The 23,300-nt window shown below is 49.2% G+C and overlaps 1 protein-coding gene across 1 annotated transcript; it reads left to right on the top strand.

Moving 5' to 3' along the window:
* The first annotated feature begins 527 nt into the window (after nucleotides 1–527).
* On the top strand, nucleotides 528–19,967 carry SNTB2 (syntrophin beta 2). The gene is made up of 7 exons (XM_040409637.1): nucleotides 528–1,160; nucleotides 12,551–12,752; nucleotides 12,867–13,062; nucleotides 14,241–14,383; nucleotides 14,919–15,115; nucleotides 17,093–17,274; nucleotides 18,208–19,967. The coding sequence occupies exons 1-7, from the start codon at nucleotides 623–625 to the stop codon at nucleotides 18,298–18,300; spliced, it is 1,551 nt and encodes a 516-aa protein (XP_040265571.1). The 5' UTR covers nucleotides 528–622; the 3' UTR covers nucleotides 18,301–19,967.
* Nucleotides 19,968–23,300: the final 3,333 nt, after the last annotated feature.

Genomic DNA, 23,300 nt, shown 5'->3' with positions numbered 1-23,300 from the left:
AGCCGCTCTGCTCCTCCAGCTTTGCTCCTCCAGCCCCTCTCCGCTCTGCTCCTCCTCCTGCCGCTCTGCTCCTCCCGCTCTGCTCCTCCTCCAGCCGCTCTGCTCTTCCTGCTCTGCTACTCCCGCCGCTCAGCTCCTCCGGCTCAACTCCTCCCGCAGCCGCTCTGCTCCTCCAGCTCTGCTCCTCCCTCCGCACAGCTCCTCCCGCTCTGCTCCTCCTCCAGCCGCTCTGCTCCTCCGGCTCTGCATCTCCTGCCCTGCTCCTCCCTCCGCACAGCTCCTCCCGCTCTGCTCCTCCTCCAGCCGCTCTGCTCCTCCCTCCGCACAGCTCCTCCCGCTCTGCTCCTCCTCCAGCCGCTCTGCTCCTCCCTCCGCACAGCTCCTCCAGCTCTGCTCCTCCCTCCGCACAGCTCCTCCAGCTCTGCTCCTCCCTCCGCACAGCTCCTCCGGGCTCCGGCTCTGCATCTCCTGCCCTGCGCCCGGCCCCAGCTGTCATGCGCAGTAGCCGCCGCCAGGGGTCGTCGCGCAGCGTGTGTGGAGGAGGCCGGGGAGGAGGCAGCCGCTGACACTGGCAGGAAGTTGGCGGCGCAGGAGGCAGCAGCTCGTCAGTTCGGCGCTCGCCATGGCTGTGTGGACCCGAGCCTCCAAGTCCGGGCTCCTGGATCTGCTGCTGCAGGACCACTGGGTGCGGGTCCACGCCGAGCTCTCCGGGGAGACCCTGAGCCTGACCTCGGAGCAGGAGCCGGCCGCGCTCAATGGCATGAGCAATGGCACGGAGCTGGCCCCGGGCAGTCCCCGCAGGGGCCCCGGGCGCTCTGGAGCTAGTTCCCCCAGATCAGACTGCGGCTCCGAGTCCGGGGTGGGCAGCCCCGGGGCCAGGTTCCCCCTGGACAGCCCGGAGGAGGGCGCGGAGCCGGCGAGGAAGGTGCGGGTGGTGAAGCAGGAGTTCGGAGGACTGGGCATCAGCATCAAGGGCGGCCAGGAGAACCGCATGCCCATCCTCATCTCCAAGATCTTCCCGGGGCTGGCAGCGGACAAGAGCCAGGCTCTCCGGGTGGGGGATGCCATCCTGGCCGTCAACGGGGCCGACCTGAGGAATGCCACCCATGACCAAGCTGTGCAAGTGCTGAAGAAAGCGGGCAAGGAGGTGACACTGGAAGGTAAGAGCCCCCAGGTGCCCACCTCCTGGCAGTGCTCCCCCCCCACCAGGTGCCCACCTCCTGGCAGTGCTCCCCCCCCCACCAGGTGCCCACCTCCTGGCAGTGCTCCCCCCCCCACCAGGTGCCCACCTCCTGGCAGTGCTCCCCCCCCCCCCACCAGGTGCCCACCTCCTGGCAGTGCCCCCCCCCCCCCCAGGTGCCCCCCTCCTGGCAGTGCTCCCCCCCCCCCCACCAGGTGCCCACCTCCTGGCAGTGCTCCCCCCCCCCCACCAGGTGCCCACCTCCTGGCAGTGCTCCCCCCCCCCACCAGGTGCCCACCTCCTGGCAGTGCTCCCCCCCCCACCAGGTGCCCACCTCCTGGCAGTGCTCCCCCCCCCCCACCAGGTGCCCACCTCCTGGCAGTGCCCCCCCATCTGTCTGTGTAGAAGTTATATGATGATCATGTGACCAGTCGCCTGCAATACTGCTTCTTTCCGATTGGCCGACAGGGATCACCTGATCCAAGGGATTTCTCCATAATTTTTTTAATTTTTTTTTTGGGGGGGAGGGAGGATTCTGTTGGTTTTCTTGAAACAGCGCCCCCCCTTTTCCATGGGCATGAGGTGAAATTGCAGCTGAGCTCCATTTACTGGAATACCAATAAATAGCAGAGCCTTGGCGTATGGTGATCATGTGACCGGTGATTTATTACTATTGTTTGTAACAATGCTTTCTGATTGGCCGACAGGGATCACCCAATCCGCTTTAAGGGGTTGTCCTGAATTTGGGAAAAGGGTCAGCGCCCCTCTTATCCACAGGCGTGATGTGGTTTTGCAGCTCAGTTCTATTCCCTTGAAGACCCTCCACCACAACACAAGTAATATATATATATAATATAGCTGACCGTGAAGACCCCAGCGGCTCAGGATCCGTGCTCGGGGCAGTGGGCACCGCTCCGCAGGTCAGGAAGGAGACCGGGGGGCTCACCCTAGCGTTGCGGTGCCTCCACGTGACGTCAGGGGAGGTCGGGAGGAGGAGAAAGCAAGTACCGTATTTTTCGCCCTATAAGACGCACTCCATTACACCTCAGGTCAGACCTCAGCTGACGGCCCCAATAAGACCCCCAATGCCATATATTAGCCCCCAGCCCCCCCTCAGCACTAGTTTTCTCTCTTCTTCCTGGTCCTCGGCTGTGAAGGCTGCGCACAGCGTGAGGTCATGCACAGCCGAGGACCAGGAAGCGGTGAGTACAGAGTCCTCCGGTACTAATCAGCGCTTCATTAGTATTTGCCCCATTAGGGCGGTTGGAGAGAGCTGAGGTCGTCTTTTGATGCCGGGCGACCATCATTAGGTTCCCGCAGCACGGAAGGTGTCCCTCGGGTAAGTGGCCGTATTGGTAGTCACCCAGCTTTTCCAGAAGTGGCCGGGCTCTTGTTTCTCGCTCCGCGTCCTGCAGCTTTGTCCAGATACTTTTCATGAGACGACGTCGGTGTCATCGCGTCCGCACCCAGGACTTACGGCTTTCACGTGGCAGAAACTTTCCTCATTTCTGGAGACCCTGCGCCTCTCCCGACACCTCCTCCTACTAACCGAAAAATGGCTGAAAGGGGGTCTTTCACCTACACGGACACCATGATCTGCATTATAGGCCCCATATGTGAACGCTACTTACCGTGTAGCTGTCCGACGCCTATTTTCTTCAAAAAACGCAAAGTAGGTCTAAAGGTGCCCAGACCCCTCGTCGCTATTCATATGAACCCCCCCCCCTTTCACCCCTCTGGCCCGCCCTAGGTTCTTCAGAAATCTAGCGCCGTTCCCAAGATTCGCCGTTCCCAAGATTCGCCGCGCCTGCGCACTTCATTCCCTATTATGGGCAGAGGCACAAGAGCGTTTAATGCGCGTGTGAAGAAATGGGAAATGAAGCGCTCACGCGGCGAATCTTGTGAACGGCGCTGGATTTCTGAAGAACCTAGGGCGGGCCAGAGGGGTGAAAAGGGGGGGGGAAGGTTCATATGAATAGCGACGAGGGGCCTGGGCACTTTCAGACCTAATTTGCATATTGAATAAAAGCGTTTTTTTAAGAAAATAAGCGACGGACAGCTAAACGGTAAGTAGCGATCACATATGGGGACTATAATAGGTGTCCGAGTCCTATACGGGTCAGTACATCGGTGGAAAGACTCCCCTTTAAAGGGCAGCTCCACCTTTCAACCCCTATTTTACAGTGTACATCTGCAGCACCATATGTAAGTCCCATTAGGTATATCGCATTGGTCCTGATTTACAACTGCATTACACTCCAGAGCTGCAAATCTGGGTTTCTACTGTCTGTTATGGAAACAGTCACCAAGCTTGTGTCAGATTAGGTGACTCCGCCAGTGAGTGCAGCTCTGAGATGTATAATACAGGATGTAAGTCAGGATCAGTACAGGATAAGTAATGTATGTACACAGTCACTGCACCAGCAGAATAGTGAGTGCAGCTCTTGAGTATAATACAGGATGTAACTCAGGTTCAGTACAGGATAAGTAATGTATGTACACAGTGACTGCACCAGCAGAATAGTGAGTGCAGCTCTGGAGTATAATACAGGATGTAACTCAGGTTCAGTACAGGATAAGTAATGTATGTACACAGTGACTGCACCAGCAGAATAGTGAGTGCAGCTCTGGAGTATAATACAGGATGTAACTCAGGATCAGTACAGGATAAGTAATGTATGTACACAGTGACTGCACCAGCAGAATAGTGAGTGCAGCTCTTGAGTATAATACAGGATGTAACTCAGGATCAGTACAGGATAAGTAATGTATGTACACAGTGACTCCACCAGCAGAATAGTGAGTGCAGCTCTGGAGTATAATACAGGATGTAACTCAGGATCAGTACAGGATAAGTAATGTATGTACACAGTGACTGCACCAGCACAATAGTGAGTGCAGCTCTGGAGTATAATACAGGATGTAACTCAGGATCAGTACAGGATAAGTAATGTATTTACACAGTGACTGCACCAGCAGAATAGTGAGTGCAGCTCTGGAGTATATTACAGGATGTAACTCAGGATCAGTACAGGATAAGTAATGTATGTACACAGTGACTGCACCAGCAGAATAGTGAGTGCAGCTCTGGAGTATAATACAGGATGTAAGTCAGGATCAGTACAGGATAAGTAATGTATGTACACAGTCACTGCACCAGCAGAATAGTGAGTGCAGCTCTTGAGTATAATACAGGATGTAACTCAGGTTCAGTACAGGATAAGTAATGTATGTACACAGTGACTGCACCAGCAGAATAGTGAGTGCAGCTCTGGAGTATAATACAGGATGTAACTCAGGTTCAGTACGAGATAAGTAATGTATGTACACAGTGACTGCACCAGCAGAATAGTGAGTGCAGCTCTGGAGTATAATACAGGATGTAACTCAGGTTCAGTACAGTTAATGTAATTTTTTGCAGATTCCTTTTGTAATTATAATGTTGAAGTTACACATATTTATAAACGGGGGAGAAATATTTCAGCACATTCTTTCTTATATTCAGAGGCTGAACCCTCTGTACGGTCCGGACCCTTCACAGCTGAGGGGTAGCGCTGTGAGCCGAGTACATGAGCAGCATACATCTCTCTGCTGTTCTGATAGCTTCCTGCAATGTAGCAGTGCTGTCTGCGTGCAGAAGATCACCTAGACTGGATACACTTGTAACAGTCCGTCAGTTAGGAGATCCTAGGCCTGTGCACGTTTTCAGCTTCTGGATGTTAGGAAGCCGCCTGTCCGTTCCGTGGCCCCGCAAAAACATAGAACACGTCCTGTTCGGATAGGACTGTCTTCTATACAGGGCAGGACCTTCCCTTCCACAAAATGCGGAACACACATGGGCGGTATGTGTGTTATGTGGACCGCAAAAACGGCTACTGCCGTGTGCATGAGCCCTTTAAAGGGGTTGTCCAGGGTTAAAACAACATGACTGCTTGTCTCCAGAAAACAGCGCCCCGCCCGTCCACAGGTTCTGAGTGGTACTGCAGCCCAGCCCCAGTCATCAGGGTTGCAGTGTGCGACACCACCCAGACGCAGGCGTGACGCTCTATCTGGGAGAAACCAGCCATGTTTCTCTAATCCTGTATGACCCCTTTAAGATGGGAATACCCCTTTAAATATCCCCCTTTCTAAAGCTGCCCATAGACATTCGGTAATCATCGGCCACGGCGAAGAGTAATATTCGGATGTTCTTCATGTTGGGCGTAACCATGATTGACCCATGTGCCCTTTACTTTGGGGTTCACTTATTTCCACTGGTGCAGGACGACCCCCACCCTCCAGACTCCTGTCCAGGTTCGCTCCAGAAATCGGGTTGTGTGCAGACGCCTTAACCCTTCGCATGTAGGCAGAACGGAGGGATTTGCTGAGTCAGCACCTGACAATGCTAATCAGTATTAACCCGGCATTAATATTAACCCCCCCCCCCCCCCATCACCGCTGTCACCTTCTGCAGAGCATAATCCGCCTCATTGTGTGCTATTCAGCCTGAAAAGTAGCGCGTATCCGGTGCCGCCAGCTATCTCGCCCTAATGGGGGGATTATTACATTATCCGTTTCTCCGCTGTCTGGTGGGTCTGTGATAAAATCCTTAGGGCTCATGCACACAAATGTTTTTTGCGTTTAGTATACTGGCGTTTTTTTTTTTTTTTTTGTTCAGCATGCGTTACTTATACTGAACCATTCATTTCAATGGGTCAGCAAAAAAAAAACTTAAAGGGGTTTTCTCATCTGAGACAATGGGGGCATATAGCTAGGATATGCCCCCATTGTCTTATAGGTGCGGGTCCCACCGCTGGGACCCGCACCTATATCGAGAACGGAGCCCCGAAAGTTAAAGAGAGAGCGCACTGCGCATGCGCAGCTGTCTGCCCCATAGAAATGAATGGGAGCATGGGCCGCGCACGCTCGCTCCCATTCACTTCTATGGGAGAGGCGGGGATTAGCGCTTGGTGGTGGACTTGGTGGTCCTCCAGCCACAGCGCTCCCCGCTCTGTTCTCAATATTGGTGCGGGTCCCAGCGGTAGGACCTATCAGACAATGGGGGCATATCCTAGCTATATGCCCCAATTGTCTAAGATGGGAATACGCCTTTAAGGGTCTCCGTGCGCATTCCGTTTCCGTATTTCCGTTTTTTTTTTTGTTCCGTTCAAAGATAGAACATGTCCTATTATTTCCCGCAAATCACATTCCGTGGCTCCATTCAAGTCAATGGGTCTGCAAAAAAAACGGAACACATACGGAATGTACTCCGTATGGCCTCTTGCACACGACCGTATGGCTTTTCCAGTATTTTGCGGTCCGCAAAAAAATACGGATGACGTCCGGAACAGCTGGCCCTTGATAGAACAGTACTATCTTTGTCCGTTATGCGGACAATAATAGGACATGTTCTATCTTTGAACGGAAATACGGAAACGGAAGGCATACGGAGTCCCTTCCGTTTTTTTTTGCGGACCCTTTGAAATGAATTGTTCCGTATACGGAACGGAAAAAAGAGGCCTATGTCTTCCGTATCTGTTCCGTTTTTTGCAGAACCATCTATCGGAAATTTTATGCCCAGCCCAATTTTTTCTATGTAATTACTGTATATGCCATACGGAAAAACGGAAACACTACTGAAACAATAAACGGATCCGTTAAAAACAGCCCGCAAAACACTGAAAAAGCCATACGGTCGTGTAAACGAGCCCTTAGAAAGAGGAGGCGGCGACTCGGGTATTGAGAATTATGCACAATAACGGCAAATCGGGCAGCCAATGGTTAAAAATAATTGTGGAAACATTATTATTATTATTATTTTTTTAATCATCTGTTAATAAGAGGCACGTGATTAATTTGGCGTAGACGGCGCCGTCTCTGGCGGCAATTCATCTACAAATTCCTAAGTATTTTAGGAACCTGACGTTGCTGTTTTTTTGTCGTATTACAACTCCCAGCATTTACAAGAGATCACATCCAGAAGCTAGAAAGCCATAAAGACCTGCCGCCTCCCACAGCGGAGGGTTTGCTGCTACGTGTCCAGTGTAGACAATCTTCTGTAAACTGAGTACCTCAGCAGGAGAAATCTTTCCGGCTCTGATCGTTTGCTACAATGTGTCGGTTCGGAGCCCGGACTCCTTATCTCAAAGGATTGGACTGGGTACAATGGTAGCAGACCCTCAGCTGTGAGAAATATTAGTTTTTTTTTAGCTGGGAATGTGGAGGCAAAAATAAATAAATAAGATGTTTCCATTCATTGACAGCAAGCACGAGGATGTAAATGTGGCTAATCTGTTTGTGAACGTTTGGCAGATGCTCGAGGGTCAACATCTAAGATCGGGTTTCTACCCCAACTCCTTTTTTTTTTTTTTTTAAAAAAGCCATACACTCGGGCAATGTTGGGAGTTGTAGTCTGACAGGCACAGGTGAGAGACCACCGGTGTGATGACAAATTGCAGACCTCCCGATTCCCCACAGCTGGAGACATATAATAGCTCAGCATCTGGTGGGCTGGGAACGGCCGGGTCTCTGGGCGCTGGGCGTGTGTGTGTAACCGCCATATGCTCCGCGTGTGACCGACACGTAAGTGTTACAAGATGCCGCTGTTTACTCAGCTTCGTAAAACCTTCGGAGAAGGTAGAAGTTTGGGAGTGGTCATGAAAATATACGAAAACGTATAAAAAGTGCACTCTGTGTGCGGTCAATTATTAATCGATGGCAGCACACGTGGCTCTGCATCGGAGCTGTGTACCAAATACGGAGCACGTGGTTTTATTATTTGCCCACATGCTTTCTTTTATTCCGGATGCATTGGAGCAGTACAGATAAGTTTCTGTTCACATTCAGCGGTTTTTAGGAATTATTGGCAGGTCTCTCATATCCAACCCTGCAGACGGGGACGGAACTACGGCCGAGCAGTGATGTTCCCTTAAGTAGCTGCGGCCATAGCCATGCGGAGGGGCTGCTATAACCTGCTGTATCTCAGGAGGTGTAGCAGCTAGAGGTATGAGCCAGAGCCGTCTGGGTCCGGTAAGGGGCAGTCCCAAGATAGAAGTAATTGGTGGGGTCCTGCCGCTTATAAATATGGGGTCCGTAGTTCCCACAATGAATGGTATGGCAGTCAGTCAGGTGAGCTGCCGATCCTATGTCCAGCGTGCGCGCTCAACCTCGCTTCCATTCATTGGCGGGTACTCTAACTTTGTTCTTGTGAGCGGTAGGGTTCCTAGCAGTTGCACCCTTACTGATCAGATACCCCTGACAGAACCCCCTTGGGACAACCCCTTTAAAAAAAAAAAAAAAAAGATTAGAAAACCATGACCGCTGTCTTAAAACATAAATAGCGCCACACTCGTCTACAGGTGATGTATGGTACTGCAGTTCAGCCCATTAGCTTTATGGAGCTGAGCTGCAGTACTAGACACAACCTGAGGACAACTGTGGTGCTGTTGACCTTGCGTAGTTCTTGTCTCTTCCAGGGGAAAGGTCATTTTTCTTCCGCCCTGAGGTTCTGTAATTGTACGATATTTTATAAGTTGTACTTTAATCTTTTCCGATGCGCTGTATGATGAAATGTGTATTTTCAAAACCGGCCGGGCCGGTTAACGCAACGTTAGCGATATTGAAATTGTCCCCCCTCCCCCGTTAACCTCACCTACAGTGGAATAGTGTCCCTCTATTTGCCTCCCATGTGTCTGCCATCTTTAGTGTGGGAACGCAGGGAGGTAGTTCAGTAGCGACACGTTGGGTCAGACATCACTTAGGGGAAGCGGATCCCACCAGTCAGAGGCCACAACTTGTGGAGGTGCACGAGGCATGTGTGAGGCACAGGAGAGGCAGCAGGCTGTACACTGCGCAGCAGCATGCACGTCGCAGGCAGTCCACCCGGAGCTTGTCCTTTAGGGCATTTAAAAATCTCGGAAATGAAAGTGGATGTGATAAAGATAAATACTGCTCTCCTGGAAAACTGATCTGTCCTGCAGTGATGATGTCGCAACCACCCACGGGCGAGAACCGCAGCAGTGACACATGGGTGATGGCAATGTCAGCACTGCAGGACAGCAGAGGAGATGGCGGCACTGGAGTTCGCGGGGGATGTTCCAGGTAACGCAGGTTGTTATTTTATCACCTCTTTCTTTTCCGAAATTTTTAGAGAGGAGCTGTCGCCCCTCATGACATGTTGTTGCATCCGCCATGTAGTAACAATTCTTAGAGCATCTATTCTTGTGACTCTATTATTCCTACTAAAAGTTGCCAGCACTGGGCAGTGAGTGTCCACCTAGCACTGAATGCAGGGACACGCCCCCTATTACACACGGCTGGCAATTCATTCATAAATAGTATAAATAAAATAATAGTATAAATTTCTATAAATGGTCCTGGACGATCCCTTGAAAATGGTTGTATCCACTCAATGCCTTTGCGACGTGCCGGCCAGTGGCTTTAAAATATCTTGTCCTGTATGGTCACCCCCTCCCCCTCCTTGTCCTGTATGGTCACCCCCTCCTGTCCGTGTTTCCGGATAAAGTCACACTCTGTCAGTGCAGTGGTTCGCATCCATTGGGGTCTCTCCCTCCTCCTGTCCGGCGAGGCCACGTCTTGCATTCCCAGCGTAATGTACATATTGAGAGCAGAATCGCACAGGTATCAGATTACTTTTAATAGGGTGTAGCCCATGACTCAATCCTGCGGGGACATCAGGGAAGACATGTGAACCCTATGGCCCCAGGCAGAAGGATTACATATAGCTACATGTGATGTGGACGCTGACAAATGTGACATCTTTGGTTGTCAGAGCTCCAGAAATCAGCACTACCAAGTTCATGGGTGCTCAGTGCATCTCGGCGTCCTTCTGGAAAGGACATGTGGGCGGTGCTTCGGAGGGGAGTGTCCTGTCATTCAGCAGCCCTCCACCAATCGGAGAGAACCATGGGCCGATAGGGTTCACGCCCTTTAGTTTCCTTTTCAGAAGGACTGTAACCCGCATGTAGTACTTCTGATACAAGGGTCACAACTCTGCCACCGCCATTACATTAACTTTCATTTGAAGGGCTGAGATATGTTTTTTTTTTTCTTGTGACCAAAATCCCAAAAAAGGGGGACACAGTGGCAACGTCTCTAGATCATTATCTTTTTGCAGAGACTTGATCCTGCTGAAGGCTGTCAGGGCCTGCTGGAAGTTGTAGTCTCTCAGCAGCTGGTGATCCTGCTGAAGGCTGTCAGGGCATGCTGGGAGTTGTAGTTTCTCAGCAGCTGGTGATCCTCCTGAAGGCTGTAAGGGCATTCTGGAAGTTGTAGTTTCTCAGCAGCTGGTGATCCTGCTGAAGGCTGTCAGGGCCTGCTGGAAGTTGTAGTTTCTCAGCAGCTGGTGATCCTGCTGAAGGCTGTTATGGCATGCTGGGAGTTGTAGTTTCTCAGCAGCTGGTGATCCTGCTGAAGGCTGTCAGGGCATGCTGGAAGTTGTAGTTTCTCAGCAGCTGGTGATCCTGCTGAAGGCTGTCAGGGCATGCTGGGAGTTGTAGTTTCTCAGCAGCTGGTGATCCTGCTGAAGGCTGTCAGGGCCTGCTGGAAGTTGTAGTTTCTCAGCAGCTGGTGATCCTGCTGAAGGCTGTCAGGGCATGCTGGGAGTTGTAGTTTCTCAGCAGCTGGTGATCCTGCTGAAGGTTGTCAGGGCATACTGGGAGTTGTAGTTTCTCTGCAGCTGGTGAGCCACAGGCTGGAGTCCACTGAGAAACAACTAATGCCCCCTCCTTTGCTGAGCCGTGGCCCCTAATATCCGCGCCCCTTGCTTCCATTGCACTGTAGAACTAGACAGTTTGCCTTCCAGGAGTCTGAGTGACCAATCAGAAGTGATGGCGGCCATCACCCAGCTTTCCCAGGAAGAGATGCACTGTCTGAACAGGGAAAACACTCTTTAAGGAGACAGACTATAGAGCGTGGTGACCTGTTATGGTCATTCTTATGGCTGCACCTGTCCTCAGGCAGCAGGTCCCGGAGAGAGACCCTCCAGTTGCCCCCCTTTTCGGGCGCCTCTCCATTTATTACACCGTGTGATGCTTCGCTCCCTTATATGGAGACTCTCCCTAATCCTCCCGTATTTTGCAGCGAGCAATATAATCTGCAGTTAGATAGCAGCTTCAGTCTAGATTAACCCCTTGACGTCCCAGAAGAACAGGCGAGGGAAAGGCGTCGCCATCATTACTTTGAATTCTGGAGACCCATGTAAGGGAAAATGATGAGGAAATTTTTCAACCTGCCCTTTTCTCCCCTTCATCGCATGACTCACCTCTTATGCACTGTCCAGTGTAGAATTTCTCTGTGAAATCCCAAAATTCCCAGTGCATTGTAATTGCCAAACCCTGTCTATCGGAAATGTCACAAGGCTGGCACTCAGCTTTCCTGAGACCCTGAATGGCTAAGCCCAGGCTTAGGTAAACTTCCAGAAACAGCGCCGCGCCCGTCTTGTCTGGTATTGCAGCTCCGCTCCTTTGAAGCAACTGGGACTGAGCTACAATACCACGCACAACCTGTGGACAGGGGGTGGCGCTGTTTTTGGAAGAAACTTACTCTTTGGACTTACTCTTTAACTATATAGGTGCTGCTTCAGCTTGACTTGCCTTAATTAAACATAGTAACCCTTATATGGGCGGCCATGTTGGTTGTCACTAGGGCTGCAGCTACCGACTATTTTTGTAATCAAGTATTCTATCGATTAATCCAACGATTGATCGAGTACGCTAATAGCAAAAAACTAATTGAAAGAACGTTTTTCTTTATAAAAACTCATCAATGCCCCCCCAGTGCCACCAGCTGCCCCCTCAGTGCCACCAGCTGCCCCCCCAGTGCCACCAGCCTCCCTCCCCCCCCCCCAGTGCCACCAGCCTCCCCCCCCCCCAGTGCCACCAGCCCCCCCCCCAGCCACCACCTCTCCCCCCCCCCCCCAGTGCCACCAGCCTCTCCCCCCCCCCCCAGTGCCACCAGCCTCTCCCCCCCCCCCAGTGCCACCAGCCTCTCCCCCCCCCCCCAGTGCCACCAGCCTCTCCCCCCCCCAGTGCCACCAGCCTCTCCCCCCCCCCAGTGCCACCAGCCTCTCCCCCCCCCCCCCCAGTGCCACCAGCCTCCCCCCCGATTCAATCGAGTAATCGTTTCAGCCCTAGTTGTTACCCAGCTCTCTCCGAAGCCAGTGTACCTAAGAAACCCGTATATAGTATTCAAGGGCTTCTATGAAGAGTAAATACCCTTTAAATCCGATGATGCAGCAAAATATTAATCCCATAATACCGCCATATGTCATCTAAGCGTGAGCGATGACATTCTCTGTACAGCGCTGCGGGATATGTCGGTGTTATATCAATGAATTATACAATAGACGGTCTTCCTTCTCTCTTCCGACAGTGCGCTTCCTGCAGGACGTGTCCCCCTATATCCGGAAGGCGTCCCTGGTGGGTGATCTTCCCTGGGACGGTTGCGACCTCGGCAGTCCAGCGCACAGCGATGCGTCCGGTTCTCCCAAACACGGATCGAGGGACTGCAAGGTCATTCCCTTAAAAATGTGTTACGCTGCGAGAAATCTGAGCATGTACGACCCCGAGGGACGGTCAGTGGCAATGTGTGCGTGACTCCAATGTTCCTGTTTGTCTCTGCAGGAGGTACATGTAGCAGTGTGCCTCGTGCCTCTTCTCCACTCCTCTTATGTCCACGTGTCTTACAGGCTGGTAGAGCTGCGCTCACCGGATGGATGTCACTCGCTGGTGCTGCGCTGTCGAGATTCCGCCTCCTCCCTGTCCTGGTCACAGGCCCTGCACAACAACATTACCGCTCTGCTGCCACAGGTCCTGGCGGAAACCCAGTGCATGCTGGGAGCGGCGGCCGACGACCTCCGATATTTAGGCTGGGTGGCCGAACAGGTTCGTGTACCGTCCTCTGTCTACTGCTCGAAGACTTAAAGGAATTTTCTACTTTTATGTGATTAATAATTTCATCATTGTTTCATGAAAATTACGGAAAAGTTCTAATAAACTGTATGTCAATTTGTCACAGTTTCAAGATCTCTGCTTGCTGCTAGTGAATAGGAACATTTTACAGACCTAGTACTTCTCACAACAGAGAGTTTACTACTGTTGCATCCAAGCCAATCCTCTGCCAGCTAAATATCAGAAGCAGAATTTCTCTACCGTCCTGATATTTTGCTACAGTGTATCAGCGCAGGTATAATTTATCAGCCTAAACTGGATACAATGAAGCAAACGCTCAGCTGTAAGAAGTAATAGGCATTTATGGGATTCCTGGATGTGAGTGTACACGAGAAGGTTCCCCACTCAGTGACAGCACAAAGGCTTTCCACTCACTTGAAGGGGCTGATAACAGAAAACAATAGATCTTCGAGTTATTTTAAAGGGGTTGTCCAAGCGTTTAATACCTATGACCTATACTCAGGATAAGTCATCAATATCTGATTGGCGGGGGTCCCACACCCCTGCCGATCAGCTGTTTGAAGGCGGCGGTGCTCCCGTGAGCCAAGCGCAGCGCCATTCATTGGATAGTGGCTGTGCTTGGTATTGCAGCTCAGCCCCATTCACCTCAATGTGACTGAGCTGCGTCTAGGCCATGTGGCCAATAAACTTGATGTCACTGGCCTAAGAAGAGTCCTCAGTGCTCTCACCGTAGTGCAGTGGATTTGGACCCCCCATCGGTCAGATATTGATGACCTATCCTGAAGATCATCAGTATTAAACAGACAACCCCTTTAAAGAGCCAGGTCTCCCAAGGATTTGTCCTGTATGAACATAAGATGGATTCTAGGCAGACCAGAGGTGACCGTAGTAGAGAGCCCCTTTAAGACTTTTCTGTTGTATACATACTGTATGCTTCGTCATTATTTATTCCCCCATATTGTGTCTAGTACCGGTCTCCCTGCCCGTGCCCAGAGTCTCCAGGAGTCCCCCTCGGCCCTAGTCTTCCCCCTCGGCCCTAGTCTTCCCCCTCGGCCCTAGTCTTCCCCCTCGGCCCGCCCATAGTGCCTCCTGCCCCCGTCCATAGACCCTTCATAGTACTCTGCCCTCACCCTTATTATTCTCCATCTCAGGTCTCTCAGGACGATGGCCGGGCTTTATGGCATCCAATACTTGCAGTTGTTTCTCCAAAGGATTTTCTTCTCTTCGAGGCAATGCCCAGGACGCGGGACGAGTGGGCGCACCCCAAGCTTAAGTTGCCGCTGATCTCCACAAGGTGAAGGATAGTTTTATAGGTATCAATATGCATTAATGATTGACTAACATTGTAAATAAACTGTTATCCAAGACCTATAATGCCCCCCGTATGCCTGGGCCCCTCACACAGATAGTACTTACCTCGCTCCCCAGCACTCGCGTCGCTTCTGGACTATTAGATTTTGCAGGTAGCAGCCAGCAATACGATATTAGACTGTATACGAGTCTCCCTCTAGACGCTTACGACGTAAAAGTGGAGCTGTTGCCCATAGCAACCATTCAGATTTGAGCGGACTTTTCTGGTGTACAGATAAGAAAGGAGAAGCAGCAATCTCATTGGCATCAAGAGACCGCCATTTGCCAAGGAACAGCACCACTCTTGTCAACAGGCAGGGCCTAGTATTGCAGCTGAGCTGAATGGAGCTGAGCTGCAATACCAAATAAATCCAGTGGGCAAGAGTGGCGCTGTCTTTCTCGTTTCATCCAGCACCATATTGTATAGTAGCCTTGTCGTGTTCACGGTGTAATTATTGCTTATATTATTTTCTTTTTAGATTAGTACACTCAGGACCGGGGCACAACTCGCCCTCTTTGGCGCCACATCTAACTTTTGCCACTCGCACGGGGTGCCCTCAGGGAATTGACATGCACGTCTTCCGCGTGGAGAACCAGCGGGATCTTTCTGCTTGGACGAGAGCGCTGGTGCAGGGGTGTCACATGTCAGCCGAACTCACGAGGGAGGTCACCATCAGTAAGTCACTTTTGGGGTAAAATAAAGTTTTTTGATAGATTTAGGAAACTCTAAAGCATGGCTCCTTGTTGCCCATAACAGCCAATCACAGAGCAGCTTTCATTTCAAATTCAGCTCTTAAAAAATGAAAGCTGTGCTGTGATTGGTTGCTATGGGCAACCAAAGCAGATTTTCTCCCAGACAGTTTTGATAAGTCTGCTTGAAGAATGCCAAGGCAATGGCACATAACTGCCTGTCAGTGAATGGAAAAATCTTTATTTACGTGTAGAGGCTGAACACAGCTGAGAGTTTGCTACAGTCCATGGGGGAAATTTATCAAACCTGAAGTAACAGAAAACTGGCTTGGATGCCCATAGCAACCAATCAGCTGGCGCCTTTCATTTTGCAAAGGAGCTGTGAAAAATGAAAGATGGAATCTGATTGGTTGCTATGGGCAACTGTCAGTTTTCTTTTACCCCAGGTCTGATAAATCTCCCCTATGAGTGTAGGAATAATGTGTCATCAGCATAGAGTCGATTTCTTAAAGGGGTTGGCCATTTTAAAACTGCCACGCAAGCCCATGCTGTGCCACAGTAAAGAGGAATTTTCCTATTCATTGACTGCAAGCAGAGTTAAGTGTGATTGTCTTCGCATTCTTAAAGGGGTTGGCCCCAGCCTGGACGGGCACATAAGTCCATGCTGTGCCACAGTAATCTGAGGTGTACCACTTGAACTGCTTGTCACATGGCTATGTAAACAGCCGCTGTGTCCATGTGAACCAAAATGGCTGCAGTCACATGGTTTAATCACGTGACTGCTCTCCTACCTGTCCGCTCCTGCACCGGAACTGAATCAATAAAACAACTGTCCGGCGCCTGTACAGCAGAGGTTGGCGATCATGTGATTAAACCAAGTGACTGCGTCCATTTTGTTTCCCATGGACACGGCAGGCGTGGGATGTTTGCATAGCCTTGTGACATTACTGTGGACAGCACGGACTTGCACGCCCATTCAGTCTGAGGCAAAACCCTTTAAGAACGCAAAGACAATCACACGTACCTGTGCTTGCAGGCAGTGAATGGGAAAATCCTTTACATTCAGAAGATGAAAACGGCTGAGCTTTTGCTACACTGTTTAGACTGTAGAGGATCGTCTACATTGCATTCAACTGTAGCAAAGTTTCAGCTGTGAGAGATATTTGCTAAAGTAGTTGTGTACATAGAGCCTTATAGCATGTCTCGATTTTGGCGGGCCAGTCCTGCGAACCGTGTCCCAAAGGGGGTGGGGCTTATATAACAAGTGTTTTGTGGGCTTTTACTTGACTGCAAAGCATGCTGGGAATACTGACTGCGTTCCTGGGGTCGTGTCACGCCCTTCTATATTAAAGGGGTTTTCCCATCTCAGACCATGGGGGCATATTGCTAGGATATGCCCCCATTGTCTGATACAGTGAGAGTGCTTGGTGGTGGCCGGACCCCGGAAAACCTGTGGTCCTCCAGCCACCATTTTCCTCGCTCCGTTCTCTGTGTAGGTGTGGGTCCCAATCAGATAATGGGGGGGGGGGGAGATATCGTTAGGATTGTCTGAGTTGGGAACCTGTCATCAGGATTTTGTGTATAGAGCTGAGGACACGGGTTGTTAGATGGCCGCTAGCACATCCGCAATACCCAGTCCCCATAGCTCTGTGTGCTTTTATTGTGTATAAAAACCGATTTGATACATATGCAAATTAACCTGAGATGAGTCAGAGCTTGAAAATATGACTCTTCTCTGGTCACACAAGTAAGATATGACTCTTTTATGTTAATTTGCATATGTATCAAATCGGTTTTTTTACACAATAAAAGCACACAGAGCTATGGGGACTTGGTATTGCGGATGTGCTAGCGGCCATCTAGCAGCCCGTGTCCTCAGCTCTATACCCAAAATCCCGGTGACCGGTTCCCTTTAAATTGGGAAGATCTCAGGGTAACGCATTGCTGTTCTGTGTATTAACAGGCTGTTCTCTACGCGGGGAAGCCGTCTCCCTCTCCATCCATTACGACACAGGATTCACAGTGTGCCGCGGAGGGCCCTCGGGCCCCGTCATGTACAGATACCCATTTGAGAAGCTCCGTATGTCAGCAGACGATGGGACCAAACATCTTTATCTGGACTTTGGTGGACCAGAAGGAGAACTGGTATTATTCTGGCATATTACATACAAGGGGGGGGGGGGGGGGGGGGGGGGGGGGGGGGGACCCAGTACAGCGCCACCACACACACTGCAAAAAAAAGCACCAGAGCGTGCTGCGATTTCAGTAATGCCAGGGACCCCCAAAAATGCACCTCAAGGGTGAAAAAAACGCCACTGCCGTTTGCCCTGCTTTTAATATTTCCTATAGACTTCCGTCCAACACCTGGATCTGCTGTTTTTTGCCCAAAAAAAAAAATAAAATACTGCAGAAAAATGCACCGCAAAACCCCTCAGAAATTATTAAACCCCCCTGTGTGTGACACCAGCCTCATGGCATGATATAATAGACATGTAGCAGAGCTGGATTTGTCATTCAGCTGTTGGTGTTATTGACCATAATAACTGACATTGTAGTGAATGATACAGTACCTCGCTGCACCTGACGCACTCAGCTCTGCTGCGTTTGACACTCTTAAGGGACATTTTTTGGCGCTGTTTTTCACGTGTTTTGTTCATGGAATCTACACTAAAAAGCACCTCTAAAAAGCCTCCCATTCATTTCAGTGGGAGGCAGAACTTGCTTTTTATTCCACACTTAAAAAAACAGCGTGGAAAAAAGAAGCCGCATGCTCTGTCTTGGAGCGGACCGTGCTGATTCTCCCATTGAAATGAATGGAAAGTGTAAGAAAAAGTGCCAAAACCAGGCAGAAAATCTGTCGTGTGGACATGCACTACCCCATACGCCTGACACGGCTCAGCACAAGGCTTAAAGGGGTATTCGAGATATGTGAAGTTATCCCCTATCCACTAAGATTGGCTCTGCCCCGCTCAGCTCTGCTGCATCTAGACTCATGTAGCTTAATGTACACAAACCACCGGGTATTTGCTGCAGTTCTTGTCGAATATATTTTCTCACGACCGCCCTTATCTCTTTCAGGCTCTGGATTTGCACACGTGCCCGAAGCCCGTTGTTTTCCTGTTGCACACATTCCTTTCTGCTAAGGTCAGCCGGATGGGTCTGCTGGCCTGACCCTAGAGTGCCCCCCGCAGGACACATTCCGCACAGGGCTATCCCTATAATTCGTGCCTTCCAGCGACAATCAAGAACATGTAAGGAGGGACAACATGCGGCGTCCGCTCATACCACGTGTTCACCAAGGAGCCGCCATCCTGTCTCGTGACCGCACGGGCTGACAGGACCCCCCCCATCCTCCTCCCAAAGATGTGAGCGCCCTAGCCGCAGCCCGTCAGAATTCAACAGACACTCGCTGTTCGTTTTGTCCGGCGAGATCCGCTGACGAAGTCGGTGTCTTTTATCACTACAGTGACTGAAGTTTTCCTCTGGGATTATGAAGCCATATCGTTTTTATGACCAAAGTGCCTTTTATGTTACTGCTGCCTTAAATTTTTATTATGCACAAATCATATTTATAGAGGATATAGAGAGAGATATATATATATATACATATGTATAGATCTGCACACATATCTGCACCATACATAACACGTATACCGTCTCCAGACGCAGGGTATTCGCCAGCAGCCACGAGCCGTCGTTTTCGGACTCTTTGGCTGCCTCTGGGTCTCAGTTTAGACCAAATGGGCGTTGATTTTAACCAAAGATTATACCGAGCAGGGATACACCGTATGTATTGTGGAAGAGATGCCTCGCTTCAAGGAAAAATATACATCATTTAAAGGAATCCGGCTCTTTTACCTTTCTAGAATGTGTGCATTAACTCCTATATACACGTCCAGCTGATCTGTTACAAGATCTCTGCTTCCTGTCAGCGATTGGAAGCATTCTTGTCTGCTACCTGAGGCTGAAAACCCGTACCGACCAAATACAGCAGAGCGTTTCCGACAGTGGTCTCCAGCCTGGGCAATCCTCTGTGACCTAAGCGTGCAGCACTCTGGGCCGATACATTGTTCCCTGCACTGATACATTGTAGCAAACGATCAGGACAGGAGAGCGATCTGTGTCGCTGATGTATTCAGCTCCCAGGTGTTTCAGGTCTGTATGGGGTTTTCATCCTCTGAAGGGTCGCATTCATTGACCGCAAACAGAGGTCTTGAAAACAGTGAAGCACTGAGACACAAACTATATTGGAAAGTAACCGATTTGGATATGGAACACTAATGGGGCTGTCCTCTGCTGTGCTGTACCCCCATCTGCTTCTGATTTCATGCAGATCATGATTTTTTTTTTCTATTGGATTCCATATGGAAAAAGAAATTGTTGCATGCTCCATCGGACTCGGAGATATAAACGGAGATATTTTCCCGTATAAGCCTGTACGACTGCTTTCGGGGTGGGGATCTGCGTTGTGCAAGAACCCTTATTTAATCAGATTTGAGGGCTATCCACAAGATGGCCGCCTCTGCCTTATTGATGATTTTTAGTTATGCAGTGGTGTCATGCTGCCACCTAGTGGCCAGTTTGTAGTAAGCCTGATTTTTTTTCTTTTTTTTTTAATCTGTTGCATTAGACGAATGGAGCTTAAGTCTCAGAAGTTGCTTTATTCAACAGCACATTTCTGCACCTGCTAAGCTTCAACCAGGGCATCTTATAGGTGCACCCGGGTACTGTGGCTGCTGTGGTATACTCTAGAAGTTTGGGCCTTATGCTGATCATAAAATATATATAGATGTCATCATGGCATTTGCTTTTCAACCTCTGGAAGCAAACAAGAATGCTTCCGTGCTGTGTAGGGAAATAGAAGTGCCTATTAGAGCTCTAAAAGTTATACTGGTGTCTTAGGTAGGATTCCTGTGTGTGAAGGAGACAGATTAGATTTGTAGAGTACAGTACAGACCAAATGTTTGGACACACCTCATTCAAAGAGTTTTCTTTATTTTCATGACTATGAAGGCATCAAAACTATGAATTAACACATGTGGAACTATATACATAACAAACAAGTGTGAAACAACTGAAAATATGTCATATTCTAGGTTCTTCAAAGTAGCCACCTTTTGCTTTGATTACTGCTTTGCACACTCTTGGCATTCTCTTGATGAGCTTCAAGAGATAGTCCCCTGAAATGGTCTTCCAACAGTCTTGAAGGAGTTCCCAGAGATGCTTAGCACTTGTTGGCCCTTTTGCCTTCACTCTGCGGTCCAGCTCACCCCAAACCATCTCGATTGGGTTCAGGTCCGGTGACTGTGGAGGCCAGGTCATCTGGCGCAGCACCCCATCACTCTCCTTCATGGTCAAATAGCCCTTACTTTCAAAGTTTTCCCAATTTTTCGGCTGACTGACTGACCTTCATTTCTTAAAGTAATGATGGCCACTAGTTTTTCTTTACTTAGCTGCTTTTTTCTTGCCATAATACAAGTTCTAACAGTCTATTCAGTAGGACTATCAGCTGTGTATCCACCTGACTTCTCCTCAACGCAACTGATGGTCCCAACCCCATTTATAAGGCAAGAAATCCCACTTATTAAACCTGACAGGGCACACCTGTGAAGGGAAGACCATTTCAGGGGACTACCTCTTGAAGGTCATCAAGAGAATGGCAAGAGTGTGCAAAGCAGTAATCAAAGCAAAAGGTGGCTACTTTGAAGAACCTAGAATATGACATATTTTCAGTTGTTTCACACTTGTTTGTTATGTATATAATTCCACATGTGTTAATTCATAGTTTTGATGCCTTCATAGTCATGAAAATAAAGAAAACTCTTTGAATGAAAAGGTGTGTCCAAACTTTTGGTCTGTACTGTATATGACAGTTGCTGCCATTTAGATGCATCTTTAAAATATCTTATTGGAAAACTGACTACATTTATGGTTCAGATGACAACGTAGCTAAATCTAATAGCTGCTGTCAGTGTGATACATAATAACCTTATAATATCTATAGACAAAAGGGTAAAATAAAACACTGCTGCAACAGGCAACATTTTTTACCTTTTATATATAAACTAAGGCCACTTTCACACTAGCGGCAGCCTTCTCTGGCGGGGGAACAGCCTTCTGGATCCGTGCTGCCGCTAGTGCACGCGCGCCGCCGGAAGACTATAATGGGTGCGGGCCGGAAGTCCGGACGCAGCACGGCAAACATGCCGAGAGGCGGCCGGATTAAAACTACAACATGTCGTGTTCTCATGACCTCTGGCCGTTTATTTTGAAAAGTTATGTAGAGGCGCGGGCCTTACGACATTGTTTAAACCACGCCTGCCATTGTTTAAGGGTACTTTCACACTTGCAGCAGGACGGATCCATCCTTTCGCTATTTCGCCGTGCTGCCGCTCCGTCCCCGTTTACTATAATGGGGACTGGGGCGGAGCTCCGGCGCAGTTCACAGTGAGAGGCCACCGGACTAAAAAGTCGGACATGCAGGACTTTTAGTCCGGCGGCCTTTCGCCGTGCACTACCGTGCTGCGCCGGAGCTCCGCCCCCCGTCCCCATTATAGTCAATGGGGACGGAGCGGCGGCACGGCGAAATAGCGGAAGGACGGATCCGACAGGGTGAACAGCCTGTCGGATCCGTCCTGCCGCAAGTGTGAAAGTACCCTAAGACCGTTTTCCACATCCTAAACTGGTGTCGAAAATTGTAAATGATAAGGACCCGCCCGCCGCCTTCTCTGCCCGCGCCACCTGGGAAAATGGCGTGAGCAAGAAAAGGTTATAGATCTTGCCGCAATACCCCTTTGCAACAAAATCTGCACCTTAAATACACCAGAAAGTGGTGTACACTTCTTAATAAATGACCCCCCTAGACTTTTATTATGGGTTAAACGTGGAAGAATAAAAACCTTTAAGTCTCTCCCAGGGTTCAGACCGGGAATCTCTACATGCAGAACCAAACACTTACCTCCAAGCTACAGCATTACCACATGGAGAAGCCAGATCTTTCTATGCTTATACGCAATCACATATTACTGGAGTCTGTATAATCGCATACTGTGCCTGTGAATAAAGCAGTCATATATAGAGGAACTTTCTGAGCAGATGTCAGTATGGTGCAGCTATAGTACATAGAGGATATGATATGTAGAGGAGCTTTCTGAGCAGATCTCAGTGTGGTGATGCTATAGTACATAGTGTATATGATATGTAGAGGAGCTTTCTGAGCAGATCTCAGTGTGGTAAAGCTATAGTACATAGTGTATATGATATGTAGATGAGCTTTCTGAGCAGATCTCAGTGTGGTGAAGCTATAGTACATAGAGGATATGATATGTAAATGAGCTTTCTGAGCAGATCAATGTGGTGATGCTATAGTACATAGTGTATACGATATGTAGAGGAGCTTTCTGAGCAGATCTCAGTGTGGTGAAGTTATAGTACATAGTGTATATGATATGTAGATGAGATTTCTGAGCAGATCTCAGTGTGGTGAAGCTATAGTACACATGGTATATGATTACTAAACCAAACAAACATTGTACACCTCCACACATAGGTATTTTACAAACTTAGTCATTTATTAAAGATGATATCATAAAAAATATCTGCAACAGCAGACTGTGGTACACAGGGCAAATATCTAAGAAATGTATTTTTTATTATTTTTATTAAACAATTATATCAAACATATAGAACAGCATAATTAAATACTGGAGTAAGCAGCAGATAAGAACAGACAGTAAAGGACTGATGGACCCAGGGGAGGGCTGAGGGGGTCGGCCATAGCAAAGATTCTGGCAAAAAATAAAGTGAAAATAATTCTAGTGATAATAATAAACAAGACTGCCAGCAAGAGGCAAAAAAAAAACCAAGTATTAAATAAACCTGTTTCAAAGAAACTAGGTACATGGATCCACAAGCTGGCAGCCAAAAGTAAAAAGAGTAAAAGTGTACTACCAGATGCTGCGTGTCGGCCCCTCGGTCACACCCTACACAATGCCGTTTCGCCTGTGAAGGCTTCTTCAGGGAATCACATTGTATATGATATGTAGATGAGCTTTCTGAGCAGATCTCAGTGTGGTGAAGCTATAGTACATAGTGTATATGATATGTAAATGAGCTTTCTGAGCAGATCTCAGTGTGGTGAAGCTATAGTACATAGTGTATATGATATGTAG

The sequence above is a fragment of the Bufo bufo genome, chromosome 10 (genome assembly GCF_905171765.1).
Source record: "Bufo bufo chromosome 10, aBufBuf1.1, whole genome shotgun sequence".
Classification (NCBI taxonomy): Eukaryota; Metazoa; Chordata; class Amphibia; order Anura; family Bufonidae; genus Bufo; species Bufo bufo.
The sequence above is the reverse complement of the archived record's forward strand: the minus strand, read 5'-3'. Positions and strand labels throughout refer to the sequence as shown.